Source organism: Rhinatrema bivittatum, chromosome 7 (assembly GCF_901001135.1).
Source record: "Rhinatrema bivittatum chromosome 7, aRhiBiv1.1, whole genome shotgun sequence".
Classification (NCBI taxonomy): domain Eukaryota; kingdom Metazoa; phylum Chordata; class Amphibia; order Gymnophiona; family Rhinatrematidae; genus Rhinatrema; species Rhinatrema bivittatum.
Window position 1 is genome coordinate 98060100 of NC_042621.1, and position 22443 is coordinate 98082542.

The following is a 22443-nucleotide window of genomic DNA, read 5'->3' on the forward strand; positions in this document are numbered from 1 at the left end:
CTGGAGAGAATACATACCAGCACCTATGAAGCATCCTGGCTCCAGATTGACAAACCCAGTATGGAGCCTTCTGTTCTTTCATCTTTGGGCACCTCAGTGCCATTGCAGTATATCATCATCAAGTGCATGGAAACTTATTTCTCTCCATCCCAGGGTATTTACATTTCCAAAGGGTCTGTAGCATATCAAACCTCTGGTCATTAAATCATCCATGCCGTGGGACTTCACTGTAGTCCTGGTTCAACTCATGAAACCTCCCTGTGAACTACTCAAGTTGGTGAAGCTGAAGTTTCTCACCTGAAGGCGTTGTTCCTCATGGTTGTCACTTTGGCATGAAAAGTATACAAAGTACTAGCCTTTGTCTGTCTTCGCCCTACCTTCGTTTTTTTCAGAACAGAGTTGTTCTCCACACTCACCCTAAATTTCTCCTGAACAGACTTCACAATTCCTAAGTATCCTAATTACCCTAATTATGAACACGGCATCAAGTACTAATTTTAGAATCTGCTACTGGACAATTACCGTTAAGCTCAAAAATTTACTATATTTTATATATATATTTGGCATTGCTTATATTTATATTTATTGATACGTTAAACAGTTAAACTGTCTTTATAAAATATTATATTGCTTTATTTATTTCCAGTTAAACTATTATTACTTTATTTAGCACTATGTTAAATTGTCAATCAGTTATACTGTTCCATATGTTCCTCGGTTCCATGTAAAGCTCCGCTCTCTGTTGAGCAGTTCTTCGTTTTATGTAAACCGGATTGATTTGTAGTCCCTACAAGAACTTCGGTATATAAAAATTAAAAATAAATAAATAAATAAATAGTGGTGTCTGCATCCCACATCAACCAAGCAATAGTTCTGCCCATGTCTTTTCAAGGCCTCATATGCAGAAAGGAGAATGGGTTCTTCATTCCTGATACTGTAAGAGAGACCTGGCTTGTTACTTGCAAAGAACTTAACCTCGCTATCAAGCTTCTCAGTTGTTTGTTTCTTTTGATCCCAACAAATTGGGAAGAGCAGTGGCCAAAAAGATCTCTTTCAAATTGGCTCGCACACTGTATCACACCACTGTGTCGTAACAGGATTACAGTTTATGGACTCTGTTAAGGCTCATCAAGTACGAGCCATGGCTACTTCAGTGGCTCATCTCAGGGCCACTTCCATTGAAGATACAGTATTGGAAAAGCTGCCTCTTGGTTGTCCATTCGGACTTTCAAAACCCACTACGTTCGGGCAAGAGGTTCTGCAAAGCCTCTTCACCCAGTAGTCCCCTCTCCACTATGTGCGTAGGGGTTGTCTGTGAGATTAAATCTCACCCTCAATGTCACCTCTTATCTTGGAACTCCCCACTGGCTCTGGCTGATTTAATCCTGCTTGTCGATGGGGAAAGAAAAGTTGATTACTTGTAACAGGGCTTCTCTGTAGACTGCAGTATAAATCAGCCAGATAGTATTACTGCCCTTCTCCCTGGATAATCAACTATTGTGCTTAAGCTCTGGTAGAAACTAAGGGGATCACAAAGCAGCAGCCACACATGGGAACGAAATATTTTAAAGAAAATAAACTCCCCCACATGCTCAGAAACACTTCTGAGAGCTGCTTGTGGTGGCGCCCACCCTCTGGTTATAGCTGATTTGTCCTGCTGTTTAAGGAGAACCCTCTTCATAGGTAAGCAACTTTGCCTACTCAATGTCTCTTAATATAAATCCTGAAAGAGTAAATGAGATTTCCCAATCCACAATCTGTGTAACAGCGTTATGTACTTCCTTAAGGGACAATCTTGTAATAAATGAATAAGTGAACCAGGCAAATTACAAAAGAAGAAGTACTAGACTCCCATTTATTCATTTGCTGTGGAGTAACAATATTCCTCTGTACTCATGTAATCACCAAAGCTAACGAGATGGAGCACTTAAAGGTTCGTGGCAGCACCTGACTAGTCTTAGCCAATCAGAAATAAGGAAGTGTTTTGTGTAATCAACAACGCAGTGAATTTTCCCAAGATGCTAATGGTAAATCTGATGCTTTACAGCAAACTGAGGCACATCCTTGAGGAGATGGTGGTGACTGAGAGGGAGTATGTGAGGTCTCTCTGCTACATCATTCACAACTATTACCCCGAGATGGACCGGTTGGATTTGCCTCAGGACCTGAGAGGAAAACGCAGTGTTATCTTTGGAAACCTGGAAAAACTCTATGATTTTCACAGCCAGTACTTTCTGAAGGAGCTGGAAAGTTGCTGTAACCATCCTCTGAGAGTCAGCCATTGTTTTCTGCGACATGTAAGGAATCTTCTCATATCATCACTCTGTAATACATCCTGAGAGTCAGCCTCAGTTTCTTGGGACATGTAGGGGTTCTAACCAGCTATTACCATTTAACCATCCCCTAAGAGTCAGCCCCTGCTTTCTACAATTCAAATCTATCACCCCCTGAGTCAGTCACTGCTTCTTGTGATACACAAGGATCCTTCCTAGCCTCAATATTCAGTCACTTGTAATTGTATAGTTGTTTGGGCTGACAAAAAGCTAACGATCCATTAAGTTCAGCTCACACCTGGAGGGGGGAGAGATGGAGGAGGTTCAGGATGGCACTGGATCGTGAATCAAACAAGTTAATTCTTTGGTCCATTTGTCAAGCAGTAAATCTGCAGGGACTTTTGCGGCAGCTGTGTAAAAGTCTACAAATTCCAGCTTGGTATAAAGGAAGAGCAATTCTTTGTCACCATCTTCCCCAGCTGGGCAGGTGTTACAGGGCACCTCACCTTAATGGTCCAGAAGTCAATACTTAGTTCCTAAAAGCTGGAGATGTGTGAGCTGGGGAAGTGGGGAGAGCCAGTTGCAGGCCCTGAAGAGACAGCAGTTGGTAACAGTTGGGGATGGAACAGCTTCCCTATGAGGATAGGCTGAAGAGATTAGGGCTGTTCAGCTTGGAGAAGAGACGGCTGAGGGGGGATATGATAGAGGTGTTTAAAATCATGAGAGGTCTTGAACGAGTAGATGTGACTCGGTTATTTTCACTTTTGAATAATAGAAGGACTAGGGGGCATTCCATGAAGTTAGCAAGTAGCACATTTAAGACTAATCGGAGAAAATTCTTTTTCACTCAACGCACAATAAAGCTGTGGAATTTGTTGCCAGAGGATGTGGTTAGTGCAGTTAGTGTAGCTGGGTTCAAAAAAGGTTTGGATAAGTTCTTGGAGGAGAAGTCCATTAATGGCTATTAATCAATTTTACTTAGGGAATAGCCACTGCTATTAATTGCATCAGTAGCATGGGATCTTCTTAGTGTTTGGGTAATTGCCAGGTTCTTGTGGCCTGGTTTTGGCCTCTGTTGGAAACAGGATGCTGGGCTTGATGGACCCTTGGTCTGACCCAGCATGGCAATTTCTTATGTTCTTATGTTCTTAACAATGGAAGTGAGTGTTACGTGAGCAAGAATAAGCATGGAAGCAGGTGATATGTGAGCAAGATAAAGGAAGGAATGCAAGAGAACCAGCATGGGAGCAAGAGAGGCTGGACCTTGGGGACATGAATTGGGAAGAAAGTGAGGGATGCAGATGTATGAGGGAATGATGTGAGAGAGAAACCTATATGTGGGAGTGAGGAACATGGGAGAGAAACTAGACGTGAGAGACATGAGAGAGACTAGAGGAGCTACGTACTAAAGTGTGGCAATTCATGCTAATGTTAACGCAGGCCATGCTACTTCTAGCATGGGTTAGTGAATAGGCCCCATCAAAAATATTAGTGGCCGCAACAATTACTGTGCACATTAACCCATGTTAACGTTAGTGTTTCTTGCCACTCTTTAGTGAATAACCCTCTAGCTGAGGGGGCAAGGGATGCAGGAGAGAAACTAGATGTGGGAATGAGGGATACAATAGAGAAACTAGGTATGGGAGCAAGGATCATTGGAGAGAGACCAGATGTGGGAGCAAGGGAAACAGGAGTCTGGATGTTAAACTAAATGACAATGTGTACACTGTTAACTGCGAGAAAAAGAGGCCTATCTAGGAGCACAATGTGCTTGGGGGAGAAAACTATGCATGCACATTTACGTGGCTATAATCAAACTGCCCACATTGGTGCAGACTCTGCAGATACATTTTACTTGTGGGATTGCACCAATAATCAAAGCAAAATTATGTGGGTAGGTTTGCTTTAATTATTGCCCTAAGAAAAAGTACTCACACACAAGATTTGTGCCTGCTCTTTCTGTGGGTAACTTTCTCTGAGGAAAACAAATGACCGTAGGTTTGAAAATCCAAAACTACACCGTTTGCCTCCCCTGACCTAACCCTGCCCATGAAACGCCTCTGTCCTGTGCAGGCAGACGTAGTAACTTTTACTTGCCTAGAGGGTGGGCAGCTTTCAAAAAAGCCCATTTCCTTGGGGAAAATCCCCTTTCGCCAGCAGAAATGCCTCTGGTTATTGCCTTCGCCATTAAAAAAAAAATATATATCTATGTGCAGTCAGCATGCATATGTGATGCTCCCGCTGGCGAGACCGTCAGGTATGTGCGCACTCTTTATCCACAGAAGCACTCAAGTCTTCAGACACAAAGCAGATGGATGGTTTGTGTTTGGCGAACAGGTTGGCTTGTGTGGGCTGAGAGGTACAAGTGCGCTTTGTTGGGAAGTTTATTGCAAATGTACCCTTTCCTTTTTATTTCCTGACAATGTACAGGTTTTATTTTTTAAATTCATTTCCTGTTTTCTTGGCGAGTTAATATTTGGCCAAACCTAATCCCTGTCTGCTCTCATTGTCCATTAGAGAGGTGTTTGATAATTAATGAGCAGTTTGTGGTGCACGTTTTCTGGCGTGTAGGAATGTTAATCTCTCTGACTGCACAAACTCTGCTACGTGGATTTACTGAATGATATTGCAAGCTCTTTTTACAGAAAGACCAGTTTGGGATGTATGCCTTGTACAGCAAGAACAAGCCCAAGTCGGATTCGCTACTGAGCAGCCATGGGAATACTTTCTTCAAGGTGATCTGCAACACAGGCAAAATCATTTACAAAAATAACCTGGGCATGGCTGTACGCCAGTGGTTCCAGACCCTTTGTATGCTGTGGCACACCATACAAAGTGTGATTGTATGGTTATCATTAGTGATGGTATCATTAATTTTCCTCTACACGTAATGATATCACCACTTTCCCTTGCTTGGCTTCACCATCATTTAGATTTTTATATTCTGCTTTTCACAGCAGATTACAGTCAGGTACTGTAGGTATTTCCCTATCCCCAGAGGGCTTACAATCTAAGTTTTGTACCTGAGGCAATGGAGGGTAAAGTGACTTGCCCAAGGTCACAAGGAGCGACAGTAGGCTACTCCTTCACTCATCCCATCCTATCCCATTCCACCCTCCTTCCCAACCCTTGGCATTATCATCATTCTCATCCCATCCAACCCTTTTCTCCCCCACTGGCATCATCATCTGCTCTTCCTTCCCACCAGTATTCCCACTTATTTTCCTTCCTCCTCATTCCTCTGGCATCACCATATTACTTTCCCTTCATCCTCTATCCTATGTATCCCCACCTTCTCTTTCCTCTCCCCCTCCCACCCCCTTGCATCACCACCTTCCCTTTGCTCTCTCCCTTACACCCCTGGCAGCACCAAGTTCCCCCCTCACAGCTTGGCAGCACCACTATCCATTCCTTCCCCCTGCCCCATTCCCCTGGTATCACCATCTTCCCTACCCTCCCACCTCCTGGCATCACCACTTTCCTTCTCTTCCCATCAACCTTCACCAATTCCTCCCCACCCCCTGGCATCATGATCTTCACTTTACCTTCCCTTAAACGCTAGCATCACCACTTTCCTTCCCTCCCACTTCGCTGGCATTACATTCTTCCCTTCCCATCTGGTGATCACCTCCATCAGGTGAGCAGTGCTCCCTACCTACTACTGCTTCCGCCTCCTCTGGTAACTTTGTGCTGAAGTCGGAACTGCTCAGAGCCCTTGTAGTCTTGCAAGACGCTCCAGCTCCATGCAGTTCCGACTTCAGCAGGAAGCCAGCAGAGGAGGAGGAAGCAGTAGCAGATGAGTGCTGCTCACTGACTCCTCCTGGTGGTGGGAGGCCAATGTGCAGGGAATGAGAGAGGGAGAAAGACATTGTTTCCAGCAGTGGTTGTGACCCGTCTTCTCTGTGGGGGGCCCAAACTTTTGCAGCATACCTGAGATTCCCCTATTACACATTAGTGTGCCACAGTGCAGGAGCTGGAACCTCTCCCGTACAGAATGCAGTCCTGTAATTTTATTTCTCTACTAATGTCTCCTCATCTCTTTCTCTCCCTACCTTCCATAATCAAAGGTCAGGGACAGTAATTTTCAAGCAGGCACGCTGGCGCACCTGTACACGGGTGTGTCGGCGCATGCCCAGAGATGCGGCAGTTTTATAACATACACACACATATCATGTATGTTATAAAATAGCCTAGGCACGCGTATTTGTGTGCCCAGTTTTGCAAGCGGGTGCGCACAGCTGCTCAGAGTCAGGTTTGAGCCTTGTAAGTGGGGGAAGTTTATAACAGGCGCACGTCCATGCCATCACCAGTTTCACCAGTTCATCCATCAGTTTTCCCAGTCTAGAGAGAGGTCCTCCAAACTCCCCCCCCCCTGGTTCTTTAGCCTTCACTCCCCCCCCCCCCCAGTTACCCCAGACCCCTCAAACCCCTCACAGATGCCTGCCTGTTTCAGAAAAACAAACTTGCGTCTCCTCCATAGCAGCAATAAACTTATGCGGCACTGGATCTGGGCGCGTGCTCAGGTGGATAGGTACTTGCACGCACATCTCTTGGCTCCGCCAACGCCCTACCCACACTATGGCCCTTTTTCATTCCAAGTGAGGTATTCGCATGTAGGCGGCTTTTAAAATCAGCTGGACAGGTGCATGCCCTACGTGCCTGCATATCTCCTGATTTTGGCGCGTGCCCAGCTTTTAAAATTCACCTCTTAACATAGTGCTGCCCCCTGCAGAAGCGTCACAGAACATGGTGGCTTGCTCCCTTTCTGAAGGGGCGGCTGTGTCAGTGCAAGGTTCACACATAGGCTATGTTATTTTGTTGCATCTCTTCAGGAGTCTCCTAGGATGTTGTATGCTGTTGTGTTCCTCTAGTGGTCTCATAGAATGGGGTATATTGCTTCCTCCTTGTAGAAGTCTCCAAGGATGTGGCATGTTGTGTCCATGCAAGGTCTCATAGAATGGGGTGTTTTGTTGCCTCCTTGGAGGGGGTTTTCTAGGATGTGCTCAGCTCCCGGTAAGGGTTCCCACTGGCCTTGACATGCTGCTACCTCTCTCCATACTGGGATTGTCCTTTGATTTGTCTAATTTCTGAATGAGCATAGGATCTGGAAGTTTTATATTATTTTTCAAAATGTTCATTTTGCAGTGTATTGGTAATGTATTTATTTATTTTCCTTATTTAAAAATATTTATAGCCCGCGTAAAGCGAACCAGTCGAGCTGAGCGAGTTACAATATATAATAAAATACAAATGCAACGTTACAAAATACAAATGTTAAAAAAATAAATAAAACATCTTGTGGATTATAAATATGGTAGAAGTATAGTGCACTCTTTGTAGCACTGTTTCAGAATTTTATATAGGTTATTTATTAATTAAAAAGTTATATACTGAATAACCAGTGGAATACAATTCAGGCAGCTTACAAACTAACACACACACACACACACACTCACTAAAACCACAAACTAAAAGCTTTCTCCACCTTCTGACTCTTTGCATTCAGTTCAAACAGATGCAATTAGGGGACAAGATGGATCTTGCGTCGTACCTGCTAAAGCCAATCCAGCGCATGAGTAAATATGCCTTGCTCCTGAAAGACCTGATCAAGGAATGCAGCGAGGTGCAAGAGCAGGAACTGAGCTCCCTCCGAGCTGCTGGAGAAATGGTGAAATTTCAGCTTCGCCATGGAAATGACCTGCTAGCCATGGACACAATCCGAGACTGTGATGTAAGTACAGTATCCCTATGCAAACTGGGTTACACTGGAGATGGCGCCAGCAGGGCACTAAGCCAGGTATTAAACCAGCTTATAAAATGAGAAGAGGAATTTGAGCGTGTGATTGATTCGATAGCATCATGCGACTGTGCCTGTGTTTAAATGTAATGATTTGGTTGTAAATCTCTTTGAGAGATGTAATCAGGAAGATGGTAAAGAAGTACTTTTCAAATAAAATAAAAGTAATGCAGCTTGTGGAATTTTCAGCAAGCCATGTTATTTGATTAGCAGTAATGGATGATTAGTAGTAATGAACTCGTTATCATGCATTTGCATGCTAATGAGCTCATTTAAATACATATGATGCGGCTCATGGAATAAAGTGAGATATTTGAAATAACTAGCGTTATCCCTACATGAAAACAGCATGAAACCAGTGGGGTTTTTTTTGCGCTGTAAATAGCCTAATACAGCCTAGTGAATGATCCCGCTTGATTTTAACTGGTATGAAATGTGATAAGCTGATACTCCAACCACTTAGGAAAAAAAAATCGATTGAATCCAAGAAGTGGCAATAGCACCGCCCATTACTGGAGTTTGTGCTCTAAATAGGACACTGGGATTTCTTTTCATTTTGTATTAAAATAGGTAGCCTCAAACCGTAGCATCCAGAAAAGGCTCACAGGATTCCAAAAATCAGCAGGAACCCAGAATGGAGGCGCTGTAGGGCCCCCCCTGCGCCTTTCCGTTTTGTTTTCCCCGTCTTGTTTTAGAACAATTATAGCCACGGTTTTGTTTTTGCAGGTGAACTTAAAAGAACAGGGTCAGCTGGTGCGGCAGGATGAATTCACTGTTTGGCTGGGACGCAAGAAGTGTCAGCGCCATGTTTTCTTGTTTGAGGATCTTATTCTGTTCAGTAAGCCGAAGAAGGTGGAGGGAGGATTTGACGTCTTCATCTACAAGCGATCATTGAAAGTAAGGGTGCAGAGCTAGGGGAATGCCTAATGCTATAGCCAAGGCCTGAAGGATCAGAGGAAAGCTGAATACCTTGAAAGGCTGAACAGAAGAGGAAGGGAACGTGACTAAAGAATAAGGGGGTACATGGAAGAACTTGGAAAAGTAGTGCTGCATACATCTGAGTACATTTTCAATAGTGCACCTAACTGACACTGTACCTGCATAAACCCGAGCGACTCTCAGGTACAAGGGACCCACTTACACTGCATCTGAATATTGGCTTGTTACGCAGCTAAACGTTCATGCGGTCACTTAAGCAGCGCTGAGCAATGGCGTAAAGTATGCCCTTCAGCAGCATGCCTGCTGCTTGTCCACGTATTTTTACATTTAAATGTACACATGTAGTTACCAAGCACATCCTGGGAACTCTGGAACAATGCATCTACTCTGAGTGGCTAAAGCTGCACACATTGGGGTAGATTTTCAAAGGGTTGCGCGCATAAGATACGTGCGCAACCCCCGAAAACCTCCCCCTGCCTCCTCCTGCGTGCGCCGAGCCTATCTTGCGCGTAAGTCCCGGGGCTTGAAAAAATAGGCGTTCCAGGGGCGGGGCAGTGGGCGGGGAGCCGGCCCGGGGGCGGGACCAAGGCCTCCGGAACAGCCACCGGGCCGGGGGATGGAGAGCCGGCGTGCGCTAGTTACGTCTGCCTGGAGGCAGGCGTAACTTCTTCAGCAAATGTCAGGGGGCGTTTTAGTTAGGGCTGGGAGATGGTTTAGATAGGGAAAGGGAGGGGAAGGTGCGGGGGGGCGGATGGAAAGTTCCCTCCGAGGCCGCTCCTATTTTGGAGCGGCCTCGGAGGGAACGGAGGCAGGCTGCTCGGCTCGGCGCACGCAAGTTGCACAATTGTGCACCCGCTTGCGTGCGCCGACCCTGGATTTTATAACATGTGCGCGCGGCTGCGCGCACATGTTATAAAATCGAGCATAGATTTGTTCGCGCCGGGTTGCGCGAACAAATCTACGCCCGCGCGCATGTTATAAAATCTGGCCCATAGTGAATGCTTTTCCGAAGCGGCATCTCTGTGTAAATCCTTATATCAGGAGTCTAGATGCCAAGCGAGCTTTTCAAAATGTACCCCTCAAGGTACAAGACAGCTCAACAATTTCACCCTGTAATAAGGCCGCATTTGTGCTGTTTGCCCAACCAACTCAAAACGTTATGTAGTCTAATCAAGAACAGTTCTATTTGCACAGAGGTCTGTCTTCAGTTAGCTCGTGATATAGTTAAAGAAAAAAAAAAAGTCTTGAGAAAGCTTTTAGTGCTTGAAAGTGTTTCTGAAAATGAACAGAATTGTTACTGAAAGTTATCAGACTTTTTGTTAAGTGGTGAAGAAAGCTGCCTTTCTATTGGTTAGTGCACAGAAAAAACAATTATTCAAATAGATCCACCCACTTGAATTTCTCTTTGTTTATAGGCTAATTTTCAAAGCCTTTTCAATGGATAAAACAGTTCTTTACCCATGGTAATGGGTTCTTACAAAATTGCTCACCCAATATGTGGGTAATAGTATGTGTGGATGGCCTGTATAAATTAGAGATGAGCTTCGTTTTTTTCTATCGGGTCGTTTTTTGAGTCGGACGCTTCGGGGTAAAGTTCGTTTTTCCTCAGTTAGTTTTTTGGAAAAACAAACAAAAACGAAATGCGGAAAAACGAAACGGGCCCAAAAAACAACGTGGGAAAACGAAGGTCAAAAAAACTCACCCCAAGCATTAAAATTTTCTATAATACATTAAATACAACCCCCCCCCCCCACCATCCCGATTCCTCCCCAAGACTTACTAACATCCCTGGTGGTCCAGCGGGGACCCGTGAGGGGTTTCTTCCTCCATGCCATCGGGCTGTCTGGCCTGCCTCGATCAAAATGACGCCGATAGCCTTTGACCTACTATGTCACAGGGGCTACCGATGCCATTGGTCAGCCCCTGTCACATGGCCATCGGCTCCATCTTGTGCTCCTAACATGTGACAGGGGCTGACCAATGGCACCGGTAGCCCCTGTGACATAGTAAGGGCAAAGGCTATCAGCGCCATTTTGATTACTGGCAGCCGACAGTCCGAGTGCAGGAGGTCATTCCTGGACCCCCGCTGGACCACCAGGGGCTTTTGGCAAGTCTTGGGGGACCTTCCTGACCCCCACAAGACTTGCCAAAAGTCCAGCGGGGGTCCGGGAGCAACCTCCTGCACTCGGTTCGTCGGCTACCAGTAATCAAAATGGTGCCTATAGCCTTTGCCCATACTATGTCACAGGGGCTACTGCTGCCATTGGTCAGCCCCTGTCACATGGTAGGAGCACAAGATGGCACTGATGGCCATGTGACAGGGTCTGACCAATGGCACTGGTAGCCCCTGTGACAAAGTAGGCCAAAGGCTATTGGCGCCATTTTGATGCAAGGCAGGCCCGAAAGTCCGACGGCACGGAGTGAGAAATCCCTCACGGGACCCCGCTGGACCACCAGGGATGTTAGTAAGTCTTGGGAAGGGATCAGGATGGTGGGGGGAGGGGGTTGTATTACAGTAAATTTTAATGCTTGGGGTGGTTTTTTATTTAAAAAAATAAAATGTGCCCCTCCCCCCGTACAAACCCGAAAAACTAATTTTCCTTGTAGTTCGGGGAAAATCAGTTTCGGGGTTCGGGGCCCCCGACACACAATGAAATTGCCTAATTCGTGATAAACGAACCACATCTCTAGTATAAATTACTTGCAGTCAACAGAGGAATTTCCAGGTGTGGGATCAGAGAGGGCTTTGCACTTTCTCGTGTACTTCTGCATTTTCAAAAGTATATATGTATTTTTTCCTGAAAAAAAAAAACCAAGCAAACAGTGTTCACTGATTGGTAGGTGTAAATGCATGTGAGTAGTTTTGGCGGGATAATTTTCAAAAAGAAAATATTTGTTCTTTATCTTGAAAATTGATATAAAGCCTGCAGGCTTTGAATCTATGTGGACTGTTACAAAATGACCCCTTTAATGTACTTCTTGTCCATAATCCTAAAATCCCTTTCCTAGTTCACACCTTTTTAATTTTTTCCTACCTCTAGACCGCTGACATTGGTCTGACAGAAAACTCTGGAGACAGTGGATTGCGATTTGAAATTTGGTTTCGAAGACGAAAATCCAATGATACCTATGTACTCCAGGCTAGCACATCTGAAAACAAACAAATGTGGACTACTGATATAGCAAAAATTCTGTGGCAACAGGCTACACGGAACAAAGGTACTTCTTGCCTTGCTTTCATGTGCATTTTATTCTTCTTTATTTTATTTTTTTTTATTGTAGAAAGTTTATTGAACTGCAGTAATTGTGCTTTCTCCAGCGGACAAGCAAGGTAAATAGGCCACACGAGTGAGTGATGTCATCCAAATGCACCAAAGCAAAAGTGTTTCACAGCTGTCTGAAAGAGGCTTAGAAGGCTTGACTAGGCATGCCCAGTGCTTTGTTAGAAAGTGCGTGTTATGGCTGGCAGCTCATGGGCTGTCTCCATGGGCTGCCACACTGGCGCTTCTGTGACCGACGGAGGTAACGTGGCCGCAGATGCCACTAACATCAAGGCCTCTTGCAGCACGGAACGTTACCATCTCATCTCCTGCCCTCCTTAGGCATGCACGTGGGTGTGACCTCTCATTAGTTGAAGGGCCCACGGTGGGAAAAAGCACAGGCGCCCACCGATGACATCAGCATCCTCAGCCCTATAAAGTGCTCTTGGGGCCTTCCCCCTTCATCTCAGCAACAGGTCCTCCTACCTTTGGTAGTGTGTGTTGCCAGCATCCTGTATCCTGTGTTCAGCCTTGTCACATCTTTCCAGCCTGCCCTGCATCTTTCAGCCTTGCCTCGTCTCTCCAAGCCTGCCCTTCCTCATCATATCCAGCTACCTTGCCCGCCTGCCAGCCCCTATATGTCAGTCCCTCTTGTCTCCTTCTCATCTTCTGTTCAGACTGACCATTGGATTTGACCCTTGCCTGGACACTGACTAACTCTTGTTTACCATCCACCACTGACTCTTTACCTGAATTCTTACTATCCTGATTTCCGCCTGCCTTTGACCTTTGCCTGGTCCTGGACTTCCGTCTATGCCATCCTACAAGATACCATCGCCTAAGTCCTTCCAGCACCCAGAACCCAAGAGCTCAACCTGCAAGGAAAGGGGTTGGTATAGGTAAAGCCTTAGACCAGTTTCTTGCCAGCAAGCCTCTGTCAGCTGTCAGTAAGGGCCTACAGGTTTCACCCCATAGGCTGTCAACCTCACCACAGCCACAAGGGTTCACATTGCTTACAGTGTATCTATGTGAGAGAAAGAGAGGCAAAAGTTTGTGCATGCTCCCCCCGCACTCCACCGATTCCCAATGATCTCAGAGCGACTGAAAATCAAAAGGTCCCAGGTATAAAATAGGGGATTTATTTTTAGTTTTTATTTATTGGGTGTTACTTGATGTGCTGCTGTTTTGAAATATTTTATTGTTGATTGAAAAAATGTAAAAATTTTTATGAGTTTTTAATTAATGGATGTTCTATTCATCAGCAGTTTTGAAATATGTATTCTTTTTATTAATGTGATTTTACTATTATTGATGTTTTAAATTTCTTGATTTTATTGTTTGATATTTATTTGAGAAATGGTGATGTTCCTGTTTTTCCATTGTTGCACTGCATACAGAATCTGGCTTGTTGCAGTTTCCAGTTCAGTTTTTGTCTGACTTTTCCATTTATACTTTAAGATCTCTTTATTCTGTATTTGGTGGTCTATGTTCTGCCTGTGTGTTCTGTTAGCATGTAGTTTGGTAGGGATCTATAGGGCTTATTCTGTTTTCCTAATAGGAGGTACATTGTTATTTTAGGACCTGGTATAATATTTGCAGTGATGTCTTGCCATAGGTAGGGTTATTACTGTTTGAGTGCTGGCAGTTAGTGCTGTTTTGGTATGGGCGGTTTTTATATTGTAAGGATAATTCAGTTTAGTCATGGCGCTTTGAGGGCCAAGCCTATATTCAACACACATAACAAAAGGCTTAATACCCTATGAACTCCAAGTGTCTTTTTTCCCCTTTGCAGAGTTTCGTGGTTGATGTCACAGCAGTGCATGTTAATATAAATATACATGTTGTTACAAATTATATTTTTACGTCAGAAGACTGTTTTTTGAATGTCCATTTAATGTGAAACTTATTAGAAATGAATAATTTTTAATTATGAGTGGAGAGGGCCTATGGAGGGCAGAATAGGGAGGCATAAGGCTGTAAGGGTCACTTATGGTACCTAAAACCCTTGCACTGGCTCTGTGCATCAGTGCTACCACCACTGTGCGGACCCCTTACTTTTTTTTTCATCTAGTGAGTATACTGGATGTTTTTACCACAGCTACCACTGAATATTTTTCTTCAGCAATATTGATACTTTTTTCACTTTGCATGAGCCCTCTTATACTTAATCCCCTCTTAGCTTCTTAGCTAGGTTTATCAGCAATTTTCAAGCTTAATTGCATCTTCAATGTAGGCCATCAGCTCTGGAATAGGGTTTTTTTAAAATTGAGAATGCTGCTTTTTTGCCTCGGTTGACATTTTTTTGTTTAGGATTTTAATTTCACTTCATTTATTTTCCTCAACATGGCTGAGAAGACATCCAGCTTCAAGAATTGCCTCTTATGAATCATCACAAAGTTTGTGTGTGCTGTTTGGGGCTAGAGTATTTCATTTCATGTCATGATATCCTTGTGTATAACAATACTAAGGGCAATTTTCAAGTACAACTCCCTATATCACTATAATAACATATAACAAGAATAGAGAGACATATAATATAAATTTAATATTTTATTAATGTAGAAAAACCCCCCATATTTTAACCCTACATAGACAAATTAAAACTAAGCTAGCACATCCATCCACATACACCACACTAAAAATATTGCATGAAGTTTGCCAAAATTAATGCATAAATGTTTCTTCTATATTTATACATTCAATTTTTTAAGTACAAATATGCAAAAAAATCACGTGTATAATAATTCATCAAGTTTGAAGTTCATCTGTAATAGGTCCGACAAAAGATATCTTCGTTTCGCCTCATATGATCTTGAGGCTTCCTCAGGGACTATTTTAATAGCGTTATCCTTGCAGTCATGCACTGCAAAAAATAACAAAGCCAATGTAAATCTAAATAGATATTATATCATAATGTGTTTAACTCACATCTGAATATTCCAACCTATATCTAAATACAATGATTCCCCTTGATTAAAAAATCTGTCTTTAACAAACTTATTATTGAAAAATTTTTTTTATATATAAAAAAATTTTTTTAATGATGAAACTAAATCAACTCATACACTGAATGGCCCTATAACGCTCCAACCATTTACTTGAGCTAACCCTATCCCTACACACACTGCTCTTAACTACCTACACATACTGCATTCCAGCCGCGGGCTACAAATGCAAGAGCTCCAAAGACATTGACCATTCTCATTGTTAAATTGTATCCATTAAAGTCCAACTTACATTGCCATGTTCAACTCCCTGTAGCCAAATTCAGACGCCCAAATGTTGCAACATATCTATAAAGAGGTATTATGAAAAACTGGATACTTCAAAACTGCCGTTCCTGTGGCGAACAAATTTCACGATATAATACCATTGCGCTGTCTCTTAACGTCAAAGCCAAAGGCTCTCTTTTGCCACATCAACCGGCCCACGTATTCAAACTGTCATGACGCTGTAATAATATAAGAACCAAAATGTTAAAACCTACCTCGACAAGGCTTATTAAACCACCGAGCCGCCACCATTGTCCCGTACTCACATTTCCTCGGAAGTGACGTAGACCGACGTCACCCACAGCAATACGAATTTCAAAACCTTGAACAACTTTATATAGGAGACAACATTCCCTCTTCAACAAATCACAATGCACCATTACCACCACTACAAGTGGAAAAGGTTAACATAATTAAAAAAGCTGATTAGAAAAAAGCATTCCACTCAATCGGTCCATTTAACCCATTTGGACTCTCAGTGTGCCAACTAAAAATAAAACGCTGTTCTGTTCTTCGCAGTAATGTTGACAAATCACCTCCATACTTCAACGTGATCTGTTTAATCACGAAAAACCGTATATCCTCCACCACATGATTTTTTTCTACCCAGTGGTTTACTAAAGGGGCATGTTCACGGACTGATTTTATCCGACTGCGGTGTTCAATAATACGGTAACGTATAGGTCTTACTGTCTGTCCGATGTAAATTAAATTACATGGGCAGACAATTGCATAAATCACCCCGCTTGTATTACAGTCATACACTTGGGGGATGCGGTAAGGATATTTTAAATGCGGATGAACAAAAACCTGACATTGCAGCGTAAGGGAGCACACTGAACAAGAACCACAAGGAACCTGTCCATGAGGAGAATTTAATTCATCAACTACTTGATGACCCTTCAATTTGTCATATAAAGAGTGGCGTTTTTTAATGGCGAATATGGGCTTGTCTCTAAAACAAGGTAATGAAGACAAAACATGCCAATGGGTGCGAACGGCTTCTTTAATTTGATTAACTCTAGAAGAAAATGGAATAGTGCAAATGAGTCTAGTAGGTGATTCCTTTGGTGAATAAATCAATAAGTTGTCCCTATTAGCGTACAATGCACGCTTATATGCTTTTTTAATAACAGACTTCGAATACCCTCGAGCAAGGAATCTCTCCTTCAATTGTGTAGCCTGAATCTTAAATTCTGCAGTCGAGGTACATAGGCGCCTGTACCGGAGGAACTGGCCCACCGGTATGTTGTCTTTTAACTGTTTAGGGTGAAAACTTTGATAGTGCAATAGGGTATTTCTGTCCGTGCTCTTCCTATGGACACACGTAATCAGTTTCCCATTATAAATCTGTACCCTCATGTCCAAGAACACAATGGATTGATTATGTTTAGTAAATGTAAATTCTAAATGAGGATCACAAGAATTTAAAAATTGCATAAACAAATCTAATTCACTGCTCCCCCCACTCCAAACAAAGAACAGGTCGTCAATGTAACGTTTCCAGATTTTAACATACGGGTACCAAACCGAATGATAGACATATTGATTTTCAAACTGGGCAACATACAACCCAGCCACGCTGGGGGCCATGGGCGAACCCATTGGAATGCCTTCAATTTGCAAAAAATACTCCGATTGAAAACTAAACACATTTTGCGTTAATGCAATTTCAGCAATCATACTGAGGAAATTTAATCTCCTGGAACTCATGTCGATTTTAGCCAACTCCAGTTTGATTATTTCAAATGCCTCGCGCTGAGGTATACAAGTATATAACGAGGTGATATCAGCAGTCAATAAAATCCAATCAGATTGAATATCAGATACCTCTGTTAATTGATTTATAAAATCGGTGGAATCTTTCACATAAGAAGGTACTGCTGTAACTTGAGGCTGTAAATAATGATCTATCATTTGAGCAAGAGGTTCCAACACAGTACCTATACCGGCTACAATCGGTCTACCGGGAGGATTATTTAAAGTCTTATGGACTTTTGGTAATATGTATAAGTGTGCCGTGGTGGGAAAAGCCACACTTAAGAATTGATGTTCCTTATTAGTGATTACCTTATCTCTCCTAGCTATCTCCAAAAGCTCGGTAACATGTGAATGTAATGTAGATGTAGGATTATACTGTAATTTTCTATAAGCTTGCTGATTATTCAATTGCCGGTGAACTTCTATATCATAATCTTTCTGATTCATTACCACAATCGCGCCCCCTTTATCGGCGGCGCTAATTTTTATGGAAGAATCATCACGCAACTGAATCATAGCTTGCCATTGTTCTTTAGTAAGATTGTATTGAACATAATCCCTCTGCAAATCCAACAAATCTACATCCCTTAATACTAAACTCTGAAATGTTTGCAATAGATGGCTTGGAGCTGACGACGGAGTCCATTTCGATGGTTTATATAATCCACCTCGCTCTAAAGGTTTATCCTCATTCATGAAAAATTCTTTAATGTGCAACCGCCTGAAAAACTTATACAATTCGGTACGAGTAAGAAACGAGTCATACCCACATGCCGGAACAAAAGATAAACCTTTGTTAAGCACTTCTAACATAGGTTTAGTAAGAATTTTGTCGGAAAGATTAAATACAGACATTACCTCAGTATGGGTAATGCTCTCATTTAATGTCGCAGATTGTAACTGGAGTTGTTGGTTCTGGTTTTTTGAAACCGGGACCCTCGGGTCCCTCTGGTGCCTCGAGCGCGCTGTTCAAAAAAATTCGGATCAGATTGTGGCTGTACATCATAGCTGTTACCCCCATGATCATTATCGGCGAATCTTACTTTCCTCCCATCTTTCTTTTTTCCTTTATGGGGATCATCTGAATCATCAGTCGAGTCATCAGAAGAAGAAGAAAAATCACCTCTCTTTTTCGAATATTTCTGTTTTTTACTAACCTGCATCCAATGATATACATAACCCCCATTGTAATCCTTTTCATCCCGATAAAATTTACTGATCTTGAATTTTTTGGTTTCAGCGCGATATTCATCCAATTGTTGTTGAAGCTCACTCATCTGATTTGTTAACGAATCTGTAGGTAATTCATTTTGCATTCTGGTAAGCTCTGAATCCATATCTTTTTTTAATACTTCTAATTGAATTTTAGTATATTCAATTATCAAAAGCATCAAGTCGTGGGAGCACTTGTTAAGGATAGAGTTCCATTTTTGGATGAATATATTATCATCTGCAAATAGCGAAGGCGCTTTGTTAATACGCAAACCCCTAGGAATGCGTTTAACATAGCAGTATTCCGCTAAAGTGGCAGCATGGAGTTCCATACGTACTGCCTTTTTACGATTCTTTGCATATTCATCCCAATTACCCTTACTATTCTGTTCACCACTTTCCTCAATGTTACCTGAAGCATCAAAAAGATGGAAACCCAATAAAATGGAGCTGGCCGCTTGTTCAGTGTAAAAATGCATGCTATCCATATTCCCTTAAATTAGGTAACCGACTAGGTATAACAATACTAAGGGCAATTTTCAAGTACAACTCCCTATATCACTATAATAACATATAACAAGAATAGAGAGACATATAATATAAATTTAATATTTTATTAATGTAGAAAACCCCCCCATATTTTAACCCTACATAGACAAATTAAAACTAAGCTAGCACATCCATCCACATACACCACACTAAAAATATTGCATGAAGTTTGCCAAAATTAATGCATAAATGTTTCTTCTATATTTATACATTCAATTTTTTAAGTACAAATATGCAAAAAAATCACGTGTATAATAATTCATCAAGTTTGAAGTTCATCTGTAATAGGTCCGACAAAAGATATCTTCGTTTCGCCTCATATGATCTTGAGGCTTCCTCAGGGACTATTTTAATAGCGTTATCCTTGCAGTCATGCACTGCAAAAAATAACAAAGCCAATGTAAATCTAAATAGATATTATATCATAATGTGTTTAACTCACATCTGAATATTCCAACCTATATCTAAATACAATGATTCCCCTTGATTAAAAAATCTGTCTTTAACAAACTTATTATTGAAAAAATTTTTTTATATATAAAAAATTTTTTTTAATGATGAAACTAAATCAACTCATACACTGAATGGCCCTATAACGCTCCAACCATTTACTTGAGCTAACCCTATCCCTACACACACTGCTCTTAACTACCTACACATACTGCATTCCAGCCGCGGGCTACAAATGCAAGAGCTCCAAAGACATTGACCATTCTCATTGTTAAATTGTATCCATTAAAGTCCAACTTACATTGCCATGTTCAACTCCCTGTAGCCAAATTCAGACGCCCAAATGTTGCAACATATCTATAAAGAGGTATTATGAAAAACTGGATACTTCAAAACTGCCGTTCCTGTGGCGAACAAATTTCACGATATAATACCATTGCGCTGTCTCTTAACGTCAAAGCCAAAGGCTCTCTTTTGCCACATCAACCGGCCCACGTATTCAAACTGTCATGACGCTGTAATAATATAAGAACCAAAATGTTAAAACCTACCTCGACAAGGCTTATTAAACCACCGAGCCGCCACCATTGTCCCGTACTCACATTTCCTCGGAAGTGACGTAGACCGACGTCACCCACAGCAATACGAATTTCAAAACCTTGAACAACTTTATATAGGAGACAACATTCCCTCTTCAACAAATCACAATGCACCATTACCACCACTACAAGTGGAAAAGGTTAACATAATTAAAAAAGCTGATTAGAAAAAAGCATTCCACTCAATCGGTCCATTTAACCCATTTGGACTCTCAGTGTGCCAACTAAAAATAAAACGCTGTTCTGTTCTTCGCAGTAATGTTGACAAATCACCTCCATACTTCAACGTGATCTGTTTAATCACGAAAAACCGTATATCCTCCACCACATGATTTTTTTCTACCCAGTGGTTTACTAAAGGGGCATGTTCACGGACTGATTTTATCCGACTGCGGTGTTCAATAATACGGTAACGTATAGGTCTTACTGTCTGTCCGATGTAAATTAAATTACATGGGCAGACAATTGCATAAATCACCCCGCTTGTATTACAGTCATACACTTGGGGGATGCGGTAAGGATATTTTAAATGCGGATGAACAAAAACCTGACATTGCAGCGTAAGGGAGCACACTGAACAAGAACCACAAGGAACCTGTCCATGAGGAGAATTTAATTCATCAACTACTTGATGACCCTTCAATTTGTCATATAAAGAGTGGCGTTTTTTAATGGCGAATATGGGCTTGTCTCTAAAACAAGGTAATGAAGACAAAACATGCCAATGGGTGCGAACGGCTTCTTTAATTTGATTAACTCTAGAAGAAAATGGAATAGTGCAAATGAGTCTAGTAGGTGATTCCTTTGGTGAATAAATCAATAAGTTGTCCCTATTAGCGTACAATGCACGCTTATATGCTTTTTTAATAACAGACTTCGAATACCCTCGAGCAAGGAATCTCTCCTTCAATTGTGTAGCCTGAATCTTAAATTCTGCAGTCGAGGTACATAGGCGCCTGTACCGGAGGAACTGGCCCACCGGTATGTTGTCTTTTAACTGTTTAGGGTGAAAACTTTGATAGTGCAATAGGGTATTTCTGTCCGTGCTCTTCCTATGGACACACGTAATCAGTTTCCCATTATAAATCTGTACCCTCATGTCCAAGAACACAATGGATTGATTATGTTTAGTAAATGTAAATTCTAAATGAGGATCACAAGAATTTAAAAATTGCATAAACAAATCTAATTCACTGCTCCCCCCACTCCAAACAAAGAACAGGTCGTCAATGTAACGTTTCCAGATTTTAACATACGGGTACCAAACCGAATGATAGACATATTGATTTTCAAACTGGGCAACATACAACCCAGCCACGCTGGGGGCCATGGGCGAACCCATTGGAATGCCTTCAATTTGCAAAAAATACTCCGATTGAAAACTAAACACATTTTGCGTTAATGCAATTTCAGCAATCATACTGAGGAAATTTAATCTCCTGGAACTCATGTCGATTTTAGCCAACTCCAGTTTGATTATTTCAAATGCCTCGCGCTGAGGTATACAAGTATATAACGAGGTGATATCAGCAGTCAATAAAATCCAATCAGATTGAATATCAGATACCTCTGTTAATTGATTTATAAAATCGGTGGAATCTTTCACATAAGAAGGTACTGCTGTAACTTGAGGCTGTAAATAATGATCTATCATTTGAGCAAGAGGTTCCAACACAGTACCTATACCGGCTACAATCGGTCTACCGGGAGGATTATTTAAAGTCTTATGGACTTTTGGTAATATGTATAAGTGTGCCGTGGTGGGAAAAGCCACACTTAAGAATTGATGTTCCTTATTAGTGATTACCTTATCTCTCCTAGCTATCTCCAAAAGCTCGGTAACATGTGAATGTAATGTAGATGTAGGATTATACTGTAATTTTCTATAAGCTTGCTGATTATTCAATTGCCGGTGAACTTCTATATCATAATCTTTCTGATTCATTACCACAATCGCGCCCCCTTTATCGGCGGCGCTAATTTTTATGGAAGAATCATCACGCAACTGAATCATAGCTTGCCATTGTTCTTTAGTAAGATTGTATTGAACATAATCCCTCTGCAAATCCAACAAATCTACATCCCTTAATACTAAACTCTGAAATGTTTGCAATAGATGGCTTGGAGCTGACGACGGAGTCCATTTCGATGGTTTATATAATCCACCTCGCTCTAAAGGTTTATCCTCATTCATGAAAAATTCTTTAATGTGCAACCGCCTGAAAAACTTATACAATTCGGTACGAGTAAGAAACGAGTCATACCCACATGCCGGAACAAAAGATAAACCTTTGTTAAGCACTTCTAACATAGGTTTAGTAAGAATTTTGT

The 22443-nt window shown here is 41.9% G+C and overlaps 1 protein-coding gene across 1 annotated transcript in view; it reads left to right on the forward strand.

The window, feature by feature from the left end:
- The window catches only part of PLEKHG4 (pleckstrin homology and RhoGEF domain containing G4), a 341909-nt gene that overhangs the window by 247116 nt on the left and 72350 nt on the right, over positions 1-22443 (forward strand). The window contains 5 exon segments of the mRNA XM_029608782.1: positions 2048-2297; positions 4919-5008; positions 7780-8004; positions 8797-8967; positions 12051-12228. Of these exon segments, the coding sequence (XP_029464642.1) occupies positions 2048-2297; positions 4919-5008; positions 7780-8004; positions 8797-8967; positions 12051-12228 (914 nt within the window).